This window comes from Polypterus senegalus, chromosome 15 (assembly GCF_016835505.1).
Source record: "Polypterus senegalus isolate Bchr_013 chromosome 15, ASM1683550v1, whole genome shotgun sequence".
Lineage (NCBI taxonomy): Eukaryota > Metazoa > Chordata > Cladistia > Polypteriformes > Polypteridae > Polypterus > Polypterus senegalus.
This window is the reverse complement of record NC_053168.1, coordinates 106264955-106288487: the sequence shown is the minus strand read 5'-3', so window position 1 is coordinate 106288487 and position 23533 is coordinate 106264955. Positions and strand designations below refer to the sequence as shown.

At 41.4% G+C, this 23533-nt stretch overlaps 2 protein-coding genes across 2 annotated transcripts in view; one reads left to right on the top strand and one right to left on the bottom strand.

The window, feature by feature from the left end:
• Nucleotides 1-13413, top strand: part of zgc:110269 (probable flap endonuclease 1 homolog) — a 40759-nt gene extending 27346 nt beyond the window's left edge. The window contains exon 11 of the mRNA XM_039736225.1: nt 12340-13413. Within this exon, the coding sequence (XP_039592159.1) occupies nt 12340-12381 (42 nt within the window). The 3' untranslated portion in view covers nt 12382-13413. The remainder of the gene's footprint in view (nt 1-12339) is intronic.
• Nucleotides 13414-21376: 7963 nt separating this feature from the next.
• Nucleotides 21377-23533, bottom strand: part of cyhr1 (cysteine/histidine-rich 1) — a 41425-nt gene continuing 39268 nt past the window's right edge. The window contains exon 4 of the mRNA XM_039736224.1: nt 21377-23300. Within this exon, the coding sequence (XP_039592158.1) occupies nt 22909-23300 (392 nt within the window). The 3' untranslated portion in view covers nt 21377-22908. The remainder of the gene's footprint in view (nt 23301-23533) is intronic.

Sequence of the window (23533 nt, the reverse complement as noted above, 5' to 3'; positions counted from 1 at the left end):
CTCAGGGTCCACAGTGTAACAACATGATGTGCAAATAGTAAATTAAAAATAGAATAAAAATTTATAATTAAAACACAAACAAGACAAGACATTGTGCAAAGATAGGACAAACAAGTAGCAGCAATATTGATGTGTAAGATATGTAATATAATAAGTAAATAAATAATAAATAATAGATATAGATAATACAGAAATTATCAGGTTATGATAATAGTTGTTTAAGACGTGTGTAAACAATGACAGGTCAGAATGTTTCATTCTGTTATTAACTGCTTACAAAAGATCAGACAACAGAAAAGTAGGGATACTCCAATCATTTTTAAGGCCAATACAGATCACCAATTTCGTGTTACTTGATCAAATGATTCAGCTGTTTTTTAAACTTTTTATAACCAGACGCGTAGAAGTGTTATGTCCTATATTAAAGTGTTAAACTATAGACCACAGGTGTTAACTGTGCTGTGTATTAACAAAGTTAAATTCTGTAGGGCATATTGTTCAGTGACCATAAAAATATTACAATAGATAAAATGTACTTACAATGCATACTTTAATAAAATATATACAAAAATATTTACCCACAATGCATATGGCATAAAAGAAAATAAAATGCTTCTCATAATTACAAGCTGTCACATTGTTTAAAATATTCAATAATGTACTTATCTGAAAAAAAAGTTTCATTAAATGAAGTAGTTTTCACCATTTCTCAAAAAAAATATCTATCTATCTATATCTGGGAAGACAATGTCAGTCCTGGAGGGCCACAGTGGGTGCAGATTTTTGTTCCAACCCAGCTGATTAATTAGAAACCAATCCTTGCCAGTCTTGGACCTCATTTAATTTTTTAATTGTCTGCAGTTTTAGGTTCTTATATCTTAGATTTGTTCTTTTCCAAGGATATCATCCAAATGATTTGAAGTCTAAGGCAGATAAGAGAACACTTATTTTATTAAACCAAATAGTGCCTGATGAATCCTCGTGGGTGTAAATGGTAACAAGTTTGATGGAGAACTGCTGGCTCCTTTATTATTTGCATCTTATTGCTAATAAGGAGCCGTTAAAATAGTGAATGCAGCTGTTTAAGACTGAAACAAGTAATTAAGGGTGGGGAACCGTAACAAGTGAGACCACTAAAGTGGAGCATCAAAATTATAATTGTCTTATTAAAAAATTGGGTTGGAACAAAAAACAGCAGCCACTGCGGCCCTCCAGGACTGACACTGCCCACCCCTGATATATTATATATTTCTCACACAATTGATTAGTTGCTATTGACAGTTAAACACTGCTTAAATGTAAATATACATGCACTTGCAGGTTTTAATCATTTTAAATAACTGCTCTAAATGTGTTTGCTGTTAACATATACATTTACTACATTTATACAGGTGTATCGGCCAGACATTCATCATTATTGAGTTGCAATTGTAAATTTGGATTACCAGTTTAATAATACAGTACTTGTTTCTTTCCAAAACTTAAACTGTATGACACACATCAACAAATCATGAACACAGTACAAATCTAAAAAAAAAAAAAAAAGCCTATTCTTTACTAAACAGCAATGTCAAATTCGTCATCATCTTTTTCCAATTAAAAAAAGCTTGCTGTATAAACACAAATGGTGTCCCCATTTTAATTTAAAGCATGGAAAGCTACTTATAAATTCCTTTTTTCTCAGTTTATTACTGCACTTTCTTTAGTGTAAAGGCCAATATTCCAATGTCTCTCGCTCTCTGATAAAACAACCTTCCACTCACTGCTCTTTGTTTACACTGCAGTAGCTCTCCCACTGCATGCTGTCTCAACTACCATATTACTACAACTAAATTACTGTAATGCATCTCCAGTCGATTCTTTTTTAGTGAAAATCGCCCTATTTAGATCAGTGGCTGATTGATCAGAGCCTCCTTGAAGTCATTTTCTTAAACATGCTGGATTTAGAGGTGTTGCCAAGTGCTTTAGTTTTATTTTCTGAAATTGATCTTTCTAAACTTGAGGCTTGAAATTCAAAATCATCACCTACTGCTGTATCTAGAGGCAATAATGACATAAAATCTAAAAAAAAGGTCTTGTAATTCCTTTGCAGAAGTCGTGTGAATCTAATGTCACTATAATTTCCTAAATCTGTAAAAGACTTAGTGAGGAAGGATTTCCCAGGCAGTAAAACATTAGGGTTAGTCAGCATATAGATCTTAGACAAGTTTATTCAGCAGTTTATGGTCTGCAGAATTTAGAGGACGATCAGCAAGGTTAAGTCTGTTTTCTGATTGGCTTATTGTCTCTTGGCAAGTCCTTGAATGCGCTGTTCAGAACTTCCTAATGTCACACACTTTGTTTGTCTGCTGCTTTCCCAGTACCATAAACCATTCTCTTGTGTACACACTCTTGCCATCCAAATAAAATAAATCAGCATTTTTTTCTAAGAGGACTCACAAATTTACATTTGCATACAAACACAAAGGTTTTAAATAAAAGATTGGCTAACATTTACATTTTCTATTAGTTTATCTGCACAGTTCTTTAAAATAATAATAATAATAATTGGTGTGTTATGTGAGTGCTAAATTGTTTTGCTGATCACTCACGTTCTTTTTATGTAGTACTAGCAGAATACCCGCGCTTCGCAGCGGAGAAGTAGTGTGTTAAAGAAGTTATGAAAAAGAAAAGAAAAAATATTACTGTAGTGCTGCGTGGGTATTATGAAGTATCGTATCTGTTCATGTTCTATTTAAATTTTAAATATAAGTAATTTTTATTTAGTCGACAGAAATATGTTTGGTAGGAATGAAAGCTAAATTTAGTCAGCATTGCATAAATTTTTCTTCTTCATAGAAATTTAAAGAGTAAATTCAACTTACATTCCTACCAAAGATATTTCTGTCGACTAAATAGAAACCTAATTACATCCAAATTCGAGCTATTGAGCTCTCGCCTGCCTGCCTGGATAAGTAACCCTCGCTTCGCTCTTACTTTTTTACCGTTCATGTAATCAAGGAGGATCACACTGAGTATGGCTTTACCAAAATAATTATTGATGGCGAATAAAGTATCCATTATTCATAAAGCTTCAATTGGTGATCTGTTTTTTTTGCATTAACCTCATATTTTTTCATACTTCTCAAACCAAGGGGGTGCGATGTTAAAATGAATCGGGAAGCGCTGATTTATATATATTGAATATACTGAAATAGTTTTACTGTCAAATAATGCAAACAATACGCGGCACGTGTTTCGCCCTAATTCTGGGCTCATCAAGTGTACACACTCACAGCACCCCGTCTCGGGATTCGAACCTCGGACATCAGGGCTAGAGGCGAAGCCTCTCGTGTTGTACCACGGCGTGTGTTTCGTTTATTTGACAGTATGTAGATCGGGGGGTGTGTGTGTATATATATCTATATATATACTCCTGTAGCCACAATAAATGCCTTTATTTTATAGACCAGGGATGAACAACTTCCTTTCTACTGCAGCCACAGCCACGACACACATAAAAACCATCAATAATAACTCATAAACATGCAATATTATTTAGGAAAATCGCAACATTTTACTCACCAAAAATTTGGATTATTTGTAAACAAAATCCATCATCCTCTCTTTCCTCAAAAACAGTTCAATTACTCTGTCATACGGATTATTGGAGCGCTTCAGTTTCATCAAAACCTCACTTTCTATCCCCATCGAAGCTAATGGTGAAAGGTAAACCCGCCCTATGGTATTCCTGGCATAAGATTGAATTCGCTTTAGGGCTGAAAATGTCTGCTCGACAGAAGCAGTGTACACGGGAATGCTCACCGCCAAATATACCAATGTGAACAGCCGCCCCATGCTCTCATTCAGATTTTTCTGATGAAGGAAGTCAAGGAGATCAGTGGGAGATTTTCCTGCAAAATTATCCATAGCATACATTACAGTCAGTTCCGTTTTTAGCCGAGACAGATCCAAAAGTGCTCCGTGGCTGTTGTGTTAAAGTGTAGAAGGCTGTATGCGTGAAATTTTTCTTGTATTCCCAGAAGTTTTGGGGCTCGAGGAGCGTGACAAACATCTAAAATATTGTCCAGAATCCTGCCATGGAGTTGTCCGTAGTGCACGCGATGATCTTTCGCTCTGAGCGTTTATGGTGCGTTCAATGGCGTCATAGACTTCCTCATATCGGTTTCTATCCAATCAATGGGTCTGAATACGGTGACGTTGCCATACGCCTGCTAAAGGGCCCTACTGACACCAACTCAAAATCTGATTGGTTGAAGTCCGTCCTTTCTCCTTGCTTCGCGGTTCTCTACTGTTTTATTGTTCATTTATTACGATTGTTATAGTTATTGTGTAGCTATTTTAGACTTAGTTTACTGTTCAGATACCCATTTCCTTTATTTAATCCGCGGGCTCTCCGCTATTTTTTTTTCTTTATTAAGATTATAGTTATTTATTGATTCCCTTTTTTGGCTGACTGCCTGCCCATATAAGGCGCTCCGCTGTTTTTTTGTGAAGCAGTGTTTACACAGCTTCTCCATTGTTTTATAAACAAATGCCATATAAGGCCGTTGTTTTTCCTTGCTTCGCCAACTAAGCAGCCTTTTTATTTAATCCACGGGTTCTCTGCTGTTTTATTGTTGGGAGCTCTTCCTCCTTTTCTACGTACTGCGGTTACAGTCAGTTCACGTGATTACGTGGGAGGCGTGATGATGTCACATGTGGCTCCACCCCCCACGGCCATCAGGCTAACGTCCATTACAGTATATGGAGAAAAATAGGTTCCAGTTATGACCATTATGCGTAGAATTTGTAAGTAAGCTGTAAGGAATGAGCCTGCCAAATTTCAGCCTTCTACCTACACGGGAAGTTGGAGAATTAGTGATGAGTCAGTGAGTCAGTCAGTCAGTGAGGGCTTTGTCTTTTATTAGTATAGATTAGATTTTGGCTTAAAACCTGCAACCATCTTGTGTGAAAAGTGTTGCAGTAAGAGAGGAAATCTGGAAAGGGCAAACACATTTTTATAGCATAGCAGAGAAGAAAGCTAGGAGTGTTTCCTCCTGGAGAGCATAACATTTAATAAGGAGGGAAAGTATTATATCAATTATATAAATCAATGAAATGTATTTAGATGATGTGCCACAAGAGGACAGAAAAACAACATTCCACTAGGACTTGTGAGGGTCTCTAGCAGGCTGACCAATTCTCATCCACCCCCAGAATTCCAGTGTCTAGGCTGGAGTGCATTGTTTGGTGGAATAAACGAAGGTCTAACATCAAACAACATGGTGTCTGCTCAGAGGATGACAGTGGAGGCGTACTGAGGCCACAATACAGCAGCCACATGCCCTCCTCTGTGCCATAATATAACACAAGGCTGAGATGATCACCTGCCTTTCCAGTCAGCGCTTGCTTCTCCTCCCTGCTTTAGTGTGTTTTTCTACTGTGGTGTAGCAGTGACCCACTAGTTCATGCAAGGTGGGTTTATAAAAGAATCGCCCCCTTCAAAATACGCATATTTTGTTGCTTTGCAGTTTGAAATGAAGACATTGTGGACCACCGGGGCGTGTACAGCCACCTTAACCCAACACAGACAGGCAGAGACACAAATGCAGCACACAACACACTTTTATTCACAACTGGAAACTGCTTTTTCCTCGTTTCCCAGAGCACAGCACAGTACAAATCAGCAAAGTGCATGATTTGCAGTCCATTTCTTCTCTTAGTCTCTCTGTCTCTTTCCGCCAGCTTTGTCCACCTCTGCCCGACTCTGGCTCCCTGAATAGTGGTGGCTGGCTCCTCTTATAGGACACCCAGAAGACCTCCAGGTGTCCAACGACCTACGTCCAAAAGTGTTGCCAAACGGGGCTCAGCAAATGTCCAGGTGACCCATGGTGGTAGCCACGGACCCCAACAAGGTTGAGCTTCCATCCTCCAAACCCGTGGCCCCACTACAAGCTGAGGGGGGCTGCCCTCCCAGGGAGATGATGTGTTGGTCAAGCTGTCTCCCCTTGTCCTTCCATTGTTGAGGTGCCCCGGCCATCTGCCACAACATACACAAAAAATGTTTCCAGCTATACAGTGGGTACGGAAAGTATTCAGACCCCCCTTCAATTTTTCACTCTTTGTTATATTGCCGCCATTTGCTAAAATAATTTAAATTAATTTTTTTCCTCATTAATGTACACACAGCACCCCATATTGACAGACAAAAAAAAAAGAATTTTTGAATTTGTTGCAGATTTATTAAAAAAGAAAACTGAAATATCACATGGTCCTAAGTATTCAGACCCTTTGCTGTGACACTCATATATTTAACTCGTGTGCTTTCCATTTCTTCTGATCATCCTTGAGGTCACCTTCATTTGAGTCCAGCTGTCTTTGATTATACTGATTGGACTTGATTAGGAAAGCCACACACCTGTCTATATAAGACCTTACAGCTCACAATGCGTGTCAGAACAAATGAGAATCATGAGGTCAAAGGAACTGCCTGAAGAGCTCAGAGACAGAATTGTGGCAAGGCACGGATCTGGCCAAGGTTACAAAAAATTTCTGCTGCACTTAAGGTTCCCAAGAGCACAGTGGCTTCCAAAATCCTTAAATGGAAGACGTTTGGGACGACCAGAACCCTTCCTAGAGCTGGCCGTCCGGCCAAGCTGACCTACCGGGGGAGAAGAGCCTTGGTGAGAGAGGTAAAGAAGAACCCAAAGATCACTTTGGCTGAGCTCCAGAGATGCAGTCAGAAGATGGGAGAAAGTTGTAGAAAGTCAACCATCACTGCAGCCCTCCACCAGTCAGGGCTTTATAGCAGAGTGGCCTGTCAGAAGCCTCTCCTCAGTGCAAGACACATGACAGCCTATATGGAGTTTGCTAAAAAAAAAACCTGAAGAACTCTGAGATGGTGAGAAATAAGATTCTCTGGTCGGATGAGACCAAGATAGAACTTTTTGGCCTTAATTCTAAGCGGTATGTGTGGAGACAACCAGGCACTGCTCATCACTTGTCCAATACAGTCCCCACAGTGAAGCATGGCGGTGGCAGCATCATGCTGTGGGGGTGTTTTTCAGCTGCAGGGACAGGACGACTGGTTGCAATCGAGGGAAAGATGAATGTGGCCAAGTACAGGGATATCCTGGACAAAAACCTTCTCCAGTGTGCTAAGGACCTCAGACTGGGCCGAAGGTTTACCTTCCAACAAGACAATGACCCTAAGTACACAGCTAAAATAACGAAGGAGTGGCTTCACAACAACTCTGTGACTGTTCTTGAATGGCCCAGCCAGAACCCTGACTTAAACCCAATTGAGCATTTCTGGAGAGACCTAAACATGGCTGTCCACCAACGTTTACCATCCAACCTGACAGAACTGGAGAGGATGCCCAAATCCAGGTGTGAAAAACGTGTTGCATCTTTCCCAAGAAGACTCATGGCTGTATTAGCTCAAAAGGGTGCTTCTACTAAATACTGAGCAAAGGGTCTGAATACTTAGGACCATGTGATATTTCAGTTTTTCTTTTTTAATAAATCTGCAACAATTTCAAAAATTCTTTTTTTTTGTCTGTCAATATGGGGTGCTGTGTGTACATTAATGAGGAAAAAAATTAATTTAAATGATTTTAGCAAATGGCTGCAGTATAACAAAGAGTGAAAAATTGAAGGGGGTCTGAATACTTTCCGTACCCACTGTATTTACCAAGGTTATTATAGTTTTGCCTTTTTATATTAGTTTTTATTTCTCTATTTTTTCTGACCTTGCTTGGAAATTCAGTTTAGTTTTAGTTTTCCTTCATTGTGTATTTTTAGTTTTAATTTAGCTTTTATTCCGCCTCAGGCACATACAATTTATACACAGAATTTTGACACCTGCAGGCCTGAAAAGATATCAAAAATCAGAAAATAGATTTTACTGTGTTCTGACAGGTGTGACCATGAAAATCATGGGGGCTTAGGAAGAAAAGGACTCTTAGGCTTGAATCAGAGCTGTACTGAGGGAAACAAAGAAACACAAGCACGTAGTGTGAGGGTTAGGGGCAGTGAGACTTGAGTAGCCCACCATAAGAACAGAAAACCGATAATGAGCAGAGCAAGAGCAGGTAATGGGAGTACGGAGGGGCACAAAACGACAGAGGCAGGGATGGCAGGAAACCCGGAGCCCGCCGCAGGTTTGGATGCAAGGCAGGGACAGTCCCTAGTATGCAGTATGTACAGTATGATATGGCTGGCCAATGTTAAGAACAAAAAGAATGTGATATTTCAGCTATCTATTTTAAGAGAGAGAGAGAGAGAAACTGAAAAAAGGGGGACAAATATTTTAGAACTGCTACTGGGTTATTTTCACGATATCAGGAAATTTTGAGCTGTAAAAATAAAAAAGATAAAGTCGTAAATATAGAATAAATACAAAAACACACTAGTATGTTTATAGTTTTGCGCCAGTTGGCAGACTCTCTTCACCAACCTACCTGTAGTTCAGTAGAAACATTTTACAAGGTTTGTATCACTTTGTTGTTCAACAACTTTTTAAAATGAAAAGCGATTGGTCAGTAACAATATGCTGATCTGGTATGATGACCATCAGTCTCTCGATCAGCCATTTTATTTTCAAAAAGAATTTTTCCTGTGTGAAGTGACAGGTGAATTATTGTCAACCAAATGCAGGCACCTAAGAAATAAACTGAATCGTTACTCACTCGTGATTTTTCTGTCCATACGGTAAAGGTGTTGTTGACCAGCACATTGCGATCTCAGGCGTTTGAATTACATCTTGATAGAAAACAAGCGCAAAGAAAGACGGCACAGTAAATCGCTTTCTATTTCACACGCTTTATGCTCCGTGTTCAGCTCTGTCACTGCAGATGCTGTGTGAACATCTGCCCTCCATCACCAGCTGCCGTTCACTGGATGAATATGCAACATGCGGGCGGCTTGTGGTGGAGGACTTTCTATTTCAGAGTTAAAAGTTACAAGTGTTAAAGACTAACGGCAAAAACGAAAACTAAAAATAGTTTTAGCAAATTATTTTGTTTGTTTGTCTTTCCAGCTACTTTAATAGTTTGTTTAGTTTTAGTTTTTCATTTCGATTTTGTTAATTGTTTTACTTCAGTTTACGAAAAAAATTTTTAATAGTTTGTTTTGATTTTAGTTTTTCTTAACTAAACCTTGGTATTTACTCAATGCAACTTATAACACCCAAGTGAAAGATATAATAGCAACAGATCAGAAAAAATAAAAACCCAGAATCACTGAGATGTTAAAGCATCAGGACCCTGTCCCTCCCCAAAATAATTTCAAACTCAAGTCAGATGCAACTCTTCACCTTCTCGACTGCACACCAAGCTGTGATCAGCTGTAAGCATATCGATTAGTTTGGCATACAGAGCGCAATTCCCAGTCATTCCAGTACTTGGAAATGCAAATGAAAGCAAACAATCCAGTATGAGTGGCAAGGCGCTGTCAAAAGAGCCCAGGGATAAAGTCAGGAGACGGAGACGAGAAAATGTCAAAGGCCTTATCAGTCCCTAGGAGCTCAGTAAAGTCCAGTAATAGATCTTGGTACTATTAGGACCCTTCCCGGATCAGGCCGCCCCTTCAAACTGGTCAGGGAGGCTACCAAGAACCCTAAGGCAACTTTGAAGCAATTAGAGGAATTTTTTGGCAAAGAGTGGTCATTGCATGCATGTGACAATATCACAAGTGCTCCACAAATGTGGCTTGTATGGGTTGGCTTTAAGAAAAAAGCCAAAATGCACCTTGAATATTCTGAGACCAAATGGAAAAAGGGGTTATGGTCAGACGAGACCAAAATCAAATGAAATTGTATGCCTGGTGGAGAAACCTATACAGCTTACCATCCAAAGAACACACCATCCCATCAGTAAAACATGGAGGTGGTAGCGTCCTGTTGTGGGGGTGTTTCTCTGCAGCAGGGACTGGGGCACTTCTCAAAATAGAAGGAAAAAATGGATGGGGCAAAATACCATCAAATTCTTGAGGAAAATCTGCTGCCCTCTGCCAGAAAGCTGCTTCACCTTTCAGCACGTCAATGACCTGAAGCACACAGCCATGTTGACCACACAGTGGCTGAAGTAAAAAAGGTAAATGTTCTTCAGTGGCCTAGTCAGATCCTAGACTTAAAAAATCTGTGGAATAACATGAAGATTGCAGCCCACCATTGGTCCCCATCTAATTTGACTGAACTCGTACAATTCTGTAAAAGAAGTGTTGCACAGTCTAGATGTGCAAAGTTGGTGCAGTATCCCAGCAGACCTTTTCTTCTTCTTTCGGATGTTCCCGTTAGGGGTCACCACAGCAGATCATCATCTTCCATATCTTCTGCATCTTGTTCAGTTAAACCTACCACCTGCATGTCCTCTCTGACCACATCCATAAACCTTCCTCTTCCCTGGCAGCTCTGTCCTTAGCATTCTTCTCCCAATATACCCAGCATCTCTCCTCTGCACATGTCCAAAAAAAATCTCGTCTCTCTTTGTCTCCCAACCGTCCAACTTGAGCTGACTCTCTAACGTCCTCATTTCTAATCCTGTCCATCCTCGTCACACCCAGTGCAAATCTTAGCATCTTTAACTCTGCCAACTCCAGCTCTGTCTCCTGCTTTCTGGTCAGTGCCGCCGTCTCCAACCCATATAACATAGCTGGTCTCACTACCGTCCTGTAGATCTTTCCTTTCACTCTTGCTGATACCCTAATGGCTATAATAAAAGCAAAAGTGGGTTCCACAACGTAGTGACACAGGGGAGGTGAACCTTTAACCAGCTCAGGGATTCTGTTTTTTTTATTACATTATATATAATATATGTATATATTTTTTTTCCCGAACTGTTGCCGTTATATCTTTCAATTGGCGGTTACAAGTTGCATTGAGTAAATAGAGCTGGACAAATTGTTTTTTGTGTGCCTTCATTTCTGGCTGTAAAGCAACAAACTGACATGTTGAAGGGGGTGATTCACTTCTGTACCCCACTGTAAGTTCCCAGTCCTTGGGCCTCATGCATAAATGGTGCGTACGCACAGAAATGTTGTGTAAGAATGTTTCCACGTTCAAATTGCGATGTACAAAACCTACACTTGGCGTAAAGCGATGCACTTTTCCACGGTACCTCATACCTTGTCGTACGCAAGTTCTCCGCTTGGTTTTGCAGACTAGCAGCACCCAGCGTCAAAGCAGTGCTACTGTTCCTGTGTGGTTACTCTTTTTATTTTCCTTACGTGGCTTTATAAATACACTGAAACAGTAACCGCATATTGTTTACTAGTGTAATGCATCTGATTCTAATTAACTTGTAACAATATAATGGTCTAGGGAACAACCATAGTATTCAAAATACCATAACTGCTTAAGCGTTGTTACTCTCACTGCACCTTCTTCTTTCAGTTGCTCCCATTAAGGGTTGCCACAGTGGATCATCTTTTTCCATATTCCTCTCACTGCACCACTCGGAGTATTTATATCACTGTATCTGAGTGGGGAATCACAGGAGCCGCTGATCGGAAAGAGAATTATCGGTATACAGCTTCAAGCACACACTGCCTCAGCCACGGCAAAACGCTTCAGAGACTTTCAGAGTACGGAACTCGCGGTTCAGAAACAGTTTCATCCCAAGAACTTTAAACAGTCAATCAGTCCTTTAAGTTCTCCTTGTAGAACTGTTTGTACTTGTAAGTACAATTACCCCACTGTAAACTTGCACAACAGTTATATTACACAACCAGCGCCACTTTATAAAGCACGTATTTACATATGATGACAATATCATTTTTAAGGTGAAATGCAGCAAAATATGTTGATTATATTATATAGATAAAGCTTTAACTTCATTTAAATAATCTGTATTGTTAATAATTAAACATGTGAGGACACGGTGCCGCAGTGCTAGCAAGAACACGGATTGATCCTACCTTGTGCTATATTCTTTCTGGGGCTGACGCGACACTGGAAGGATAGATGGATAGAATATTTAAACACGTACTACAAAGATATTTCAATGTTCCTTAAAAGTTTTGAAGAATCATTGTTGTAAGCTTACAGATGGCTTAACATCTATTACAGAGCTGATTGTGTGGCGATTGGGTATTTGGGTAAAGAAAGGGACAGGAATTGGAGGTTAGTACATTTGAAAGAGTCAGTACTGCTACAATAATTTCATCGAAGGTCGCACACAATCACGCACCATGGTCCCCTGTTTAATGACATGCTTTAACTCCCATCATCATGAAAATGATATCACGTATAGCACATACTTTAAATTTTATTCAGGCTTTATGGCTGTGTATCAGATTTTACGGAAATTGGCAGACAATTGAATCGGTCTCTTTGTGTTTTTTTTTTTTTAATTAAAGGCAGCAGCTGACAACGAGTTCAGTCCCAAGAAACCCGGTTAGAGGAGTTCGATCTTCACTTTTCTGCCAAGTGGACTCCTCCCTGGCGGACAACCTCTGGTGAGATTTCTTGGACTTCACTGGCCACCTGGAGGTGCAGACTGAAGGTGGACGCCAGTGTTTTCAATTCCAATCATTGTACATTCCAAAATGATCTTAATTTTCCTTATAATGATATTAAGAAATAGCCTGAAGGGAGTTAAAAAAGCAAGTGTGCGCCAGGCTAGAGGTGAGGCCTGGCAGGTGATCGATATTCCTGTTTGAATCATGATGGGGCCATCATGCGAGTCCATACAGCACAGATTTAAACTAAGACAACGAGAGAGCGACCCATGAGACTTGTTCATGGTGGCATTGAGTTTTAAAAATGGACCTGGCCCTGCAAAATCACTTTACAATGGTGAATGTGGCAAACTTGTCCCAGGTAGATTGGTGGCAGTTTCTTAATTGAGGGCTGATAAATATTACAAATGCTTTTAAATGTTCATCAGATTTTCTCTTTTGAGAAAGCAAGTAAAATCATCGCCTGCTCAATGCCAGGGTGCCAGCGTGATTGAGTGCACAGGAGAAGAGTCGCCTTGATCTCATATGTTTTGTTAATTTAGATATCATAAGTCAGCGCCTCACATGTTGGTGGGAGGTAGACTGCTACTTCTAATTACCAGGAACCTGCAAATATTCAAAAAATGAAGCCTAAGTTTACTTATGATTGGTAAGAAAACTTCTAATTAAAAAGATATTGATGTGCCAGTGCGATATTGAGAATTGCAAGTCCAGGTTGGATTTTTAAGCTTAATGTAACAGTACAAGCTTTATGGATGGACAGATCGACAGGCAGATTAAACACGGTTGCTTGTTTTTGTTCTGCTTGAATTTATGGCCTTTAGAATTTGAAAAGTTCACAGAGCGTGAGGGTGTGTAACTCGCCAGTGTAAAATGGTGCATAAGAATGAACGGTGAGCTCCCCACCAAACGGAGTGTCCCGCTTTTATTTCAACTTTGTACAAGAGCACAAAATAAATATTCTTACCCATACTTGGCTCCTCAGTGCTTTGCTCAAGCCCCCATTTGGCTGATTGTGGATGGTTTGCTGGAGGTTTAAGGTTTTGTTTGCTTGTTTATCACCAGTGATGCTCAGTCACTTTGTACACATTGGTGTTTCCTCGGCACAAAGACTTCCTCGTAGTGGTGGATTGCAGGGCAAAGGCAGACGCCATTCCGGAGGGTATGAGCCGCCAAGTCCTGCTTTGTACTAATGACGTTTTGTACTTCATATGTGTCAGTATCTACATTTAAGTGCTTAAAGAATTAGGCCTGTACCAGGTGAAGCACATGGCTAATTTGTTATATATTGTGAACACTAGGGGGAGCCCACAGCGCCAGACTCCAAACACGTGCAGACACATAGTCAAGAACTTCAAGAAAGTGTTTATTTGACCGTACACAGTTCAGAGTCCTCCAAAACAGACTTCTCTCCACAATAAATCCTCCGTCTGTCCTCCACGTCAGCTTTTTCTTCCTCAACTCGGCTCACCTGAATGAGACTGGGCGCCTTCTTTTATGCGAGACCCAGGAGTACTTCTGGTGTCAAATGACTACAGCCAGCCAGCATGTCCAGGTCACGCAGAACCTCTTTCCAAGTGTGCGCCATTCTTACATACCTCTCTGGTAGGACCCACACAGGGCTGCTGACCAAGACTACATTTCCCAAGATGCCCTGCAGCAGTATGAGTGGGAGGTGTGCACAAGGAAAGCTGCCACCTAGTGTAAAGGGGAATTAAAGAGCTCCCCGAACCCGTCCTTCCCAGCCAGAACTCCTGTCCATATCCTCCTGGGGCAAGGATGCCAATCCATCCATTTTGGCACTTTCACCTAAAATACAAATGTTATGAATATATTGTAAGGATGAATACATGACTAACATACTGCATATCACCTTTTTTTATGGGGGTTGATGTGTGTTGTGTTTAGCCCCCAATTCCTGCTAAGCATAGTTATTGGGACAAATGAATCTGAAGCCAACTAAAGCAAAGGGTCCGCTTTTGATCCCACACTGGACAGCAGAGAACTATTACTGGTCTGCTCTGCTGGGCCTTTATGGTGCTGGTTTTGGGGTCTTTAGTTTCCTCATCCGCAGGTAAAAATCATTCTTGATTGGGTTTAACGCAGGAGCCTGACTTGCCCAGTCCATGACGTGTTCTTTGTGAGGAACTCCTTCGACAGGTGTGCGGAGTATTTCAGGTCACTGTATTCTGAACTTGCGTCCAATGAGCTCTGAGGCTTTGGTATTGATGATCTTTACCCTCCACAATTCATCTTGCTGCTGCTGGCTCCTCCTCCTCCTCTGTCGGTCATCCGCAGTCCTCAACTTTCTCCACCTAATTCTGGTAAGTCTGTCTGTAACACTTTTCTTCTCTTCTCTTCTTCTCATCTCTTTAATTCTGATGTGAATGGTGAAAAAGGACATCATCTTTGGGAATCATTCTTAGGTTTCTCTTCACATATCTAACAGTCCAGGCAGCAGCTGCTGTGGTCTTCCTTGCTCATCTCAAACTCCTTACCCTGCCTCTTCTTTCCTTCCTTTTCTAAATATTCCATGCTGTTGAGTTTGGAAGGCTCAGCTGTTCTCCAATGGCTGTGATCCATCTCGATTTTAAAATTACTTTTCTATTATAGTCAGTTGTGTAGACTTCATCTTGTTTTGTACCTTTGTCAATAGCAGACCCCCAATCCTGAATACAAACCACAGTGATGATAAACAGCTCTCCAGAGACAATGGAGTAGTTAGAATAGTCTGTCAGCCATCTGTCTCAACTCTTTTTTTGGATGAAAACACAACAAATGCAATAAATGTTAAAATTTATATATAAAAGCTGACATTCTGTACTTGAGTCTTGTACTCTTCTTTTCACCCAGAACGTGCATCTTATGAATATTTTAAAAGAAATGGCTGGCACTGCCCCGCTGGACCGGTACTTTTGCTCCTCTTGGTTATTGTAGATGTGGCTTTGGCCTCTGTGCCCATGTAGTAATCCTAAAATGTCCTCTAGAGTGATCAGCTGCCAATAAACCTGGAGATCTGCACCTGTTCTACAGATGATAGTGAAAATAAATGAGAGGCTTTACTGAGCAGAGGTGAGAGCACGTTTACCGCGAGTATGTCGTAAACAAAACAAAAAAAAAAACAAACAGGTGGAAACAGCCACGTTAATTTAGAAGTGATTACTGGGGCCTGCTGGGAGTGAGGACCCCACTATGGAGAACTGAAACTCTAAACTCACATTTACTTGCGGTCTGTCAGCAAAGGGCCTTCCCTCATACGAGGTCCAAGGCCATGTCATATCACACATTTCCACTGATTTTCAGTTGTAGACTTCATTGACCTAAGTTTGGCGAGTCTGGAAGGCCAGTCATGTCTGCCATACCCATCAACTCAGTCCAGTCCAACCTGTCTGCGACTCACAATCAGACACCGTTGAGTTTGTGTTTAGTTTTGGGGGCGGCTCTGTACGTGAAGGCTCCATGTAATGCAGCGACGAGGAATAAGGACTCGTCTGTCTGATGTTCTGAGGGGGATTGAGATTGTACCTGTAAACCTTCACAGCTGCTCCAGTGCGGTCAGGCTGCAAGTTATTGGCCGTCAAACAAAAGGTTCAACTTGTGCTACTTTGGAAATATCCAACTGTGATAGAAAGTTGTCACGCCGTCGTCTAATTTAGCATGTCCTGTGATTTCTGGTTGTGTACCGTAACACCCTCAGCCACTACAGTCGTCATGTTGACATCCCCGCCGAGTAAGGGCGACATCAGCTCCAGCAGGACAGTACAAGAACACTTTCATCATCAGCTAACCAAACCCAACTGAAGGCCTACATAACAGCAGTTTTGCACTTTTTAGTATTCTTGCAGTTTTAGCCGATAGAGAGTACTGGGTAGGCTCACCTCGAGTGGTCACTGGACTGGCACCCCTAAATTGACCACGGGGTGGTCTGTCCAAGTGCTCTTGACTGGATAAAGCAGCTTGTGGGAGGGATCAGCTGCACAGCACAACATTGGCAAGATGTGGCAAATTAAATCCATGCATTTAAAAGAATAAAACAGCATTCACACTCAATGTGATGACAACATTCTTGTCAGGGGAAAAATAAAAGACGAGACGGACTTAAGTAACACAAATCCAACTGAAATGTTTACTAGGAACACAGTTTAGTACACTATGGGAACAGTGTGTATGGAAAAGGGAAATTAAAAAATACAGTACAGAATATTTCTAACATCATTAGAAAGGATCAAAACTCCAGAGGGGGAAAAAAAATTAAATACAAGCACATTGGTAATAAGAACATCAAATATAATAATAATAATAATGAAAAACATGTGAAATTAATTAGTCATTAATTAAAAACCTAAGATACTCCTATTAGTTACTACCCTCCCTCCCTCCCTCCTCCTGTGGCCACCTTCACAGCATGTGGCTCTATTGCCACAGGTGGCGGCCCCAAAGGTGGCGCTCAACGACCTCCAATGGAAGTTCCTCAATTTCAAGAATGAAATGCTTCTGACACCGGTCACCATCATGCAGTGCGCTACAAAATGACAAGAAGACACCGGCCTTGCTGCACTCCATTATGCGCTGTAAATAGCAGGGGTTGCATAAAGGAAGGGGCAGTCAGGAGGACTCGGTGGGTCCTCAATGGGGGTTGAAGCACACAAAGTTATTTTTGGAAGAGAGCTGGTCCTGCTGTCCCAGTCCACCATGCTAGAGGGACACTTCTACCACAAATCAGATGTGACCACAGGGGGGAGTGGGGGGTCTGGGAAGACTTGTTGGGAGTCTCATGGATGGGGCTTTGAGGGTTACAAAAGCCAACCAGCTCTCCTACCAGGAGGTAGAAAGTTAGTGTAGATGTGATCCTGACTCACAGAGGCATACTTTAAAAAGAATATCAGTAAATAACTAGAAAAATGACAGAACGGGAGGAAAAAGTAACAAAATATGACAATGTGGGTCACTAAATGATTTAAAAAGGGTAATTGATGCCAAGCTTAGCTGCAAGCTGGCAGTGTAATGAAAATGGTGCCAACGGAACAGAGTGGGAGCAGCAGAGGCACTCAATCCAGTTTAGTTGCATGAGGCACCCTAGTGGTGCACAACCCCACTATGTGACTGGCCAAGATGGCAAGTCAACTTTCACGCCTGCTCATCACCGCCACAGCACAGGGTAGCAGCAGGTACAAGACACCCCCTCACAACGAGCCTGGCCTTAACATTCCAATATGGTGTGCCACTCTACTATGGGGCATTACACAACTGCACTACTCTTTGAGAAACAAACTCATAAATGATGGGCAGCTGCTTTTGAAAATGGAAAGAAGCGCACCAGCACAAGATGGGGTGGGCTGTGAAATGTTCACAGCCCTTCAAATGAGCTTCACCTTGGTGGACACACGAGTCTGCACCCTCAACACGTCACATGAAACTGCAAATCAGGGGCTAGCAGTTAAAAATGAAGACGACAGACACGTCCAGAGAATAAAAATAATCCAAATCACACTACACGGCATGTTATAAATATAAATTCACAAAAACACAAACTAATCAAAGAAGCACAAGACGCAACAAACAGTCACCTGGACATTTGGGATGAGAGAAGTGAGGAGTCACACATGGCAGCATTTTTTCCAGGTCGATTGTTTCCCCATATCACCCACCAGCTTCTTCTATTCGACTTCCACTGATCATTTTGCTCATGCAAAGTTCTTTGCCCTAAGATACTCAGAAACATGCAGAATTAAATAAAAACACTCAAAATACATGGAGATAAGGGCTGGGACTACTCACTTAAGAAACTGGAAATGCTGACCCAACACTCTGCATCTTAAAAAGGACAAGGAAGCCAGGGGACTGAATGATCTTTTTCTCATCTGTAAAACGTTTTCAGGATCTCCAAGAAATGGTCAATGCCATAAAACTGATTAAGGGGTTACAATTATCATCAATCAAGTGAACACATTAAAATCAGGAGAAGGCAACCTGATCTGCTAAACCAGCAATCACCACTGGATGGAACGGAGCCACAGCACAGCTCAAGAGTGAGCCTGCTTGCTTGAGGCAATGCTGCATTTTTCACATTAAGCTTCATCTCATCATGTCCGGGCCACTCCTACAACACGCTAATGCAACACTAGACTGCTCCTCCGTTTCCATGGGTCATACTAAACTAGAATTTCACCTCCAGCCCTGAACATCTCCTTAAAGATTCTGGTCATTTTTTCAATCCACAGAAAACAAACAAACCAGCTGGTGTCTGTGGAGAGGGGTCTGCAGACAGCTTTTTCAAAATCTTTAGTGATGGGACTGGACACACAGAGTGCCAACAGTTCCAGTTACCATCAAAAAACCAAAAATAAAACACTGAGGAAATAAACACACAGTGGCCATCACCTCTGCCATCTGAATGACAAGAACCAGAGTACAGCTGACACAAAAAACGTTGAGGACAATCCACAAGATGATAAAAATGAATGACAAGGCTGACAAGAACAATGGGATGGATGTTGGGTAACTAAATGCTGATACTCCAAGTTCATTTTGTAGTTTCTGCACAATATACATTTATCTATTGTGCACTTGTATTATTTGTCCTGTGAGTCCTCATATTTGTTTATGCTTCTGCTGCTCTATGCATCTACACTTCCCCTTGGGATTAATGAAGTTTATCCAATCTACCAAGAATCGGGAGGCCAGACTGACACAAAGGTGACAATACATTGGTTGGTTGGACAGGCCAAGTCGATAAACATCAGTCAAATTAGTATAACACTACTCTAGATTTCTGCAACTTTGGTTCAGTTTCTTTGGTTCTGAAGGGGTACAGGAGGTCAGCTTAGGTAGGAGCCTTCAATGACCCCATTATTTTACTCATAAATACAATTACAGCACAGAAAGTAAAAGCCCAAGATGACACACAGCCTCCAGCACAGAAGGCCCTATTTGGATCACATTGCTGGGCTTGGTAGTTCCAAAAAGAGCACGGAGTCTGTGCAGGGTGACCCCAAGGAACAAAACACATAGGGATTCACCAGATAGAGAAGGAAGATGCAAGCTGAATGAAGGAGTGTCCCACCAACATTGTTAGAATTAGCAGATCATCTTTCTTAACCTGCAATACTGAGAACAGACCTGCCAAGCAACTTCTAGAGAATCAGGTTAGGTTCACGAGTGACCTGGGAAAATGCAGAAATATAAAGTTTACAGGTCTTCTCTCAGGACAAATGCCCAATGAATATGTGCTCCTGGGTTTGCCCTGTGGTATCTTTGGAGACTGGCAGTTGCGATCCAGTCTCCAGTTTTTTTTTTTCATGGAAGCATTCCAATTTCCTTTCTTGGTTTCTTATGTGCAAGCAAAGACTTAAGTTGGAAATGACAAAGATGAAGAGTTCATCAAGCATGTCTGGAGGCCTAATGTCTAATCTAGGTTGTGTTGACAAGCAGCATTGAAAATACATGGTGATGCTCATCCAGCTTTATGCCATAGGACATGCCTAAAAGAAAACTCACACACGCACACAAAATAAAAAGCAAGCAAATCATTGATCCTCAGAGGCAAAAGGCACATTCTCAAGTTAAAGGTTTTGAAATTGTGGGCTTCTATACAGAGTCACCTACAGCTGCTCCAACTCTGAGTCCTTTGCACACCATAGGACTAAAAGGCTGTCCTCATGAAGCCAACCGTGCAAAGCTGAGACCACATTTGTCTAATAAATGTGAACATTAAGGTCGGGGAGCAGGCGGAGATGGCCGGTCAGAATGATAAAGAAATGAAATGTCAATTGTCACTTCTGGCACATTTTACAAACTACACTAATAAATTAAAGCACAGAACAAACAGCAAACCAAAAAGTGTCAAAGCATAATGGGCATGCTAACCTTTGTTCTATCACAGTTCACTCTGAAGCGGTACACACAAATAAAAATCAACATTTAACAAGTTCACTCCGAATCATACAGTAGAGTAGAAACTCTGAACTGCATGATTGGCAATAAAAGGCTAAATGATCCAAAATGTCGTTGTAACCAACATTTCTCCAAGGAAGAAAACAATGAAAATTTGGATAAGCCGCCTGCCATGATCCACCAGCGTTTTTTTAGTGACCCGAGGGTGCGTACCATGCAAATGGAGATCATGGAGTTAGCACAGCCATCTACAACTCCTACAGCATGTACGACTAATTCGGGTCCTGGAGGGCTTGCAAGCTTCCCTTCCAGCCACTTTCTTAACTGGTAATCGAGTACTGCTGATGCTTCTTTTGTTGTTTTAACGTTGATGTAACGTACTTTTTAAGATTCAGAAACCGTAACTGTTGCTAACAGACAAACAATAATAAAATGCAAAGAGCCAACAGAGGAGCAGCTCACCGGATCCCATTTGTTAGTTCATCATACAATATCAAGTTTCAGAAGGTCTGTGAAATAACATAAAACATGTTGATGATGGCGGCACGGTGGCGCAGTGGTAGCGCTGCTGCCTCGCAGTTAGGAGACCCGGGTTCGCTTCCCAGGTCCTCCCTGCGTGGAGTTTGCATGTTCTCCCGTGTCTGCGTGAGTTTCCTCCCACAATCCAAAGACATGCAGGTTAGGTGGATTGGCGATTCTAAATTGTCCCTAGTGTGCGCTTGGTGTGTGGGTGTGTTTGTGTGTCCTGCGGTGGGTTGGCACCCTGCCTGGGATTGGTTCCTGCCTTGTGCCCTGTGTTGGCTGGGATTGGCTCCAGCAGACCCCCGTGACCCTGTATTCGGATTCAGCGGGTTAGAAAATGGATGGATGGATGTTGATGATGCTACCTAAAAAAGAAAATCAACCGTTTTAGAAACATCTGGTGTGGCAAGAGGACACCACTACCAATTAACACATTGAAACGGTGTCCCTCCAGGAATGGAGTTTGAGACGCCATGTTAGGATCAGCACGCACTAAAACAAACACGTCTCTCACTCTCTCTTTTTTTTTTTTTAAATTCATTCTTGCTTCCCATCCATATTGAAACAAGTTTTTTAACCACTAATGTTTTTGTAAAATTCTCTCCAATGCGTTTAAATGTGAAAACCAGGATCCTGCCTACCTGCGAGAATGGAGAAAAACTAAACTTTCTAAAAAATGCCGGCATGTAATTGTCTCCTGATTAGACACAGATTTCATGCTGCGATAGCGCCCTTTGAAACCTGTCTACGTTCGCGGGCTGACACTGCACCATGAAGTGCTTGAATGTACTGGCTGGAATCCAAGCCCATATTTTCCATAGCTTTGGATTAGACGGGCTTGTATTAAAAGTGATAACGCAGTTGTACATCGTCTGGCTCATTTTCTTTCTTGTTCAGCTGCCCTCTGCTTTCCTGATGCCTTCATGCTGGCTCCATAAACAATCAATCATCACCCTCGGCTGGCAAACCACACACACACAATTCGAAAGATTTAGGCATTTTGGTCTAAGACACACCTTGAGAAAATAATCTGAAAACACTTGTGTGGATGTAAAAGTTTTCAAATGTACCGGAGCTATAGTATGGAGTAAGCCCTAGGTGGTCACCTGTTGGCTCATTTTGCATCTCATGTTTTTTTTGACTGCTGGTTAAAGAATAAACAAGAGAAGTGAATCTTAAAAAGCAACTTAATTCAAATTATGACTTAAGAATGTTGCAGGAGCATTGATAACTGCTTAATAAACTGGCTGGAACAACACCCTGCATCCACTGTGGCCCTCCAGGATCTGAGTTTGCCATCCATGTTCCACACGGAAAGAAAACCCTGTAGAGTCAGCTGTGCTTGGCTACAATCTGTGAATGCCAATGATACAAACAAGTGCAAAAAAAAGAAACGACTTCTACACATCAGGCGCCATTTAGCAAGAAGAGGACTTCCTCTGATACGATCGGGAACCATTTGATGAAATACATTGGAGCCACACGCAAGTGGGAGATCCCAAACCATTCATTAAATAGAACTTTAATGAAACAAACTTAAACTTGAGAACGGCAGGCTAAGCTAGACAGAATTTTCACAAGTTAGTTAAAACCATTAAGAAACCTAAGAGAAAGGTCAATCCAATACACATTTTGGTTCTTTGTTTCTGAGCTACTGTGTCAAGTGCTGAACATGAGGCAGGGGGAAAAGCCCGAGTGTTACTTTGCTTCAGAGTTCGACTGCTGTAACAGTTAAGGTGGCTCCTGTAAGTACTAAAAATGACATCATAAGGAAAAATAAAAGAACAAACCAAACAAAAACAAGTTAAACTGACAGACCATCTCATTCCGAATGACACTACTCTCGTGCTCACATGCGTACAAGCTTGCTGTGGTGTGTCAGCCGTCAGTCTCATTCACTTCTTTTTCTTAGTCTCGGTAGAGGTATCTATGGTTCAATGGTGCTTTCTAAGGCTGCCTGACTTGCTGTCTGAACTTGGAAAACCAAGAGACTCAAGTTGACCCAAGTCTGACAGGGCTTTCGAGGACCCCACAGTTCCTATGCACTTCACTTTATTTTTGTATCTGGAAAATGAACAGCCTCAGATTGATGTTCTTGGCAGCTAGCAGTTTGTTACACTCAACAGAGTCAATGATTGGTAACGGCATGTAGTCAGTTTCATTGGCATCATTGCTGAAGACATAATGATAGATGACCGGATTGATCCTGACGTCGTCGTAGGGCCCTTTGAGGAGGAGGTAAGAGCACTCCAGAGCAGAATTCACCTTGCTTTTGAGAATCAGCTGGAAAGACAAAGTGCGCTTGCAGGACAGGTTGGGGTTACGCTCCGAGTCATTTACACGAGCCTTCAGGACCCAGGTTTGGTTCAGCACTGTGAAGCGTGGGGTTTCATAATATAGGCGAGTAATAAAGTCATCTGTGCGATAAGGCCTGAACTGAACCTCTGTGAAGAAAGAGCAAAATATGAAAATGTGAGAAATACTGCCCAAAAGTAACCAGGGTCTGCCGTACTCGATACTGGCTGGCTAGGGCAACAACACAAACAAGATCATTGAAACGTCACACCTTCTTAATTAAAGCATTTACTAGTTTATGTAATTTTGTGCATTTCACATTATAATTTCAGCATGGAATTGTATGACTTGTCCATGACAGTCTGTCAGAGCTCAAGAGGAA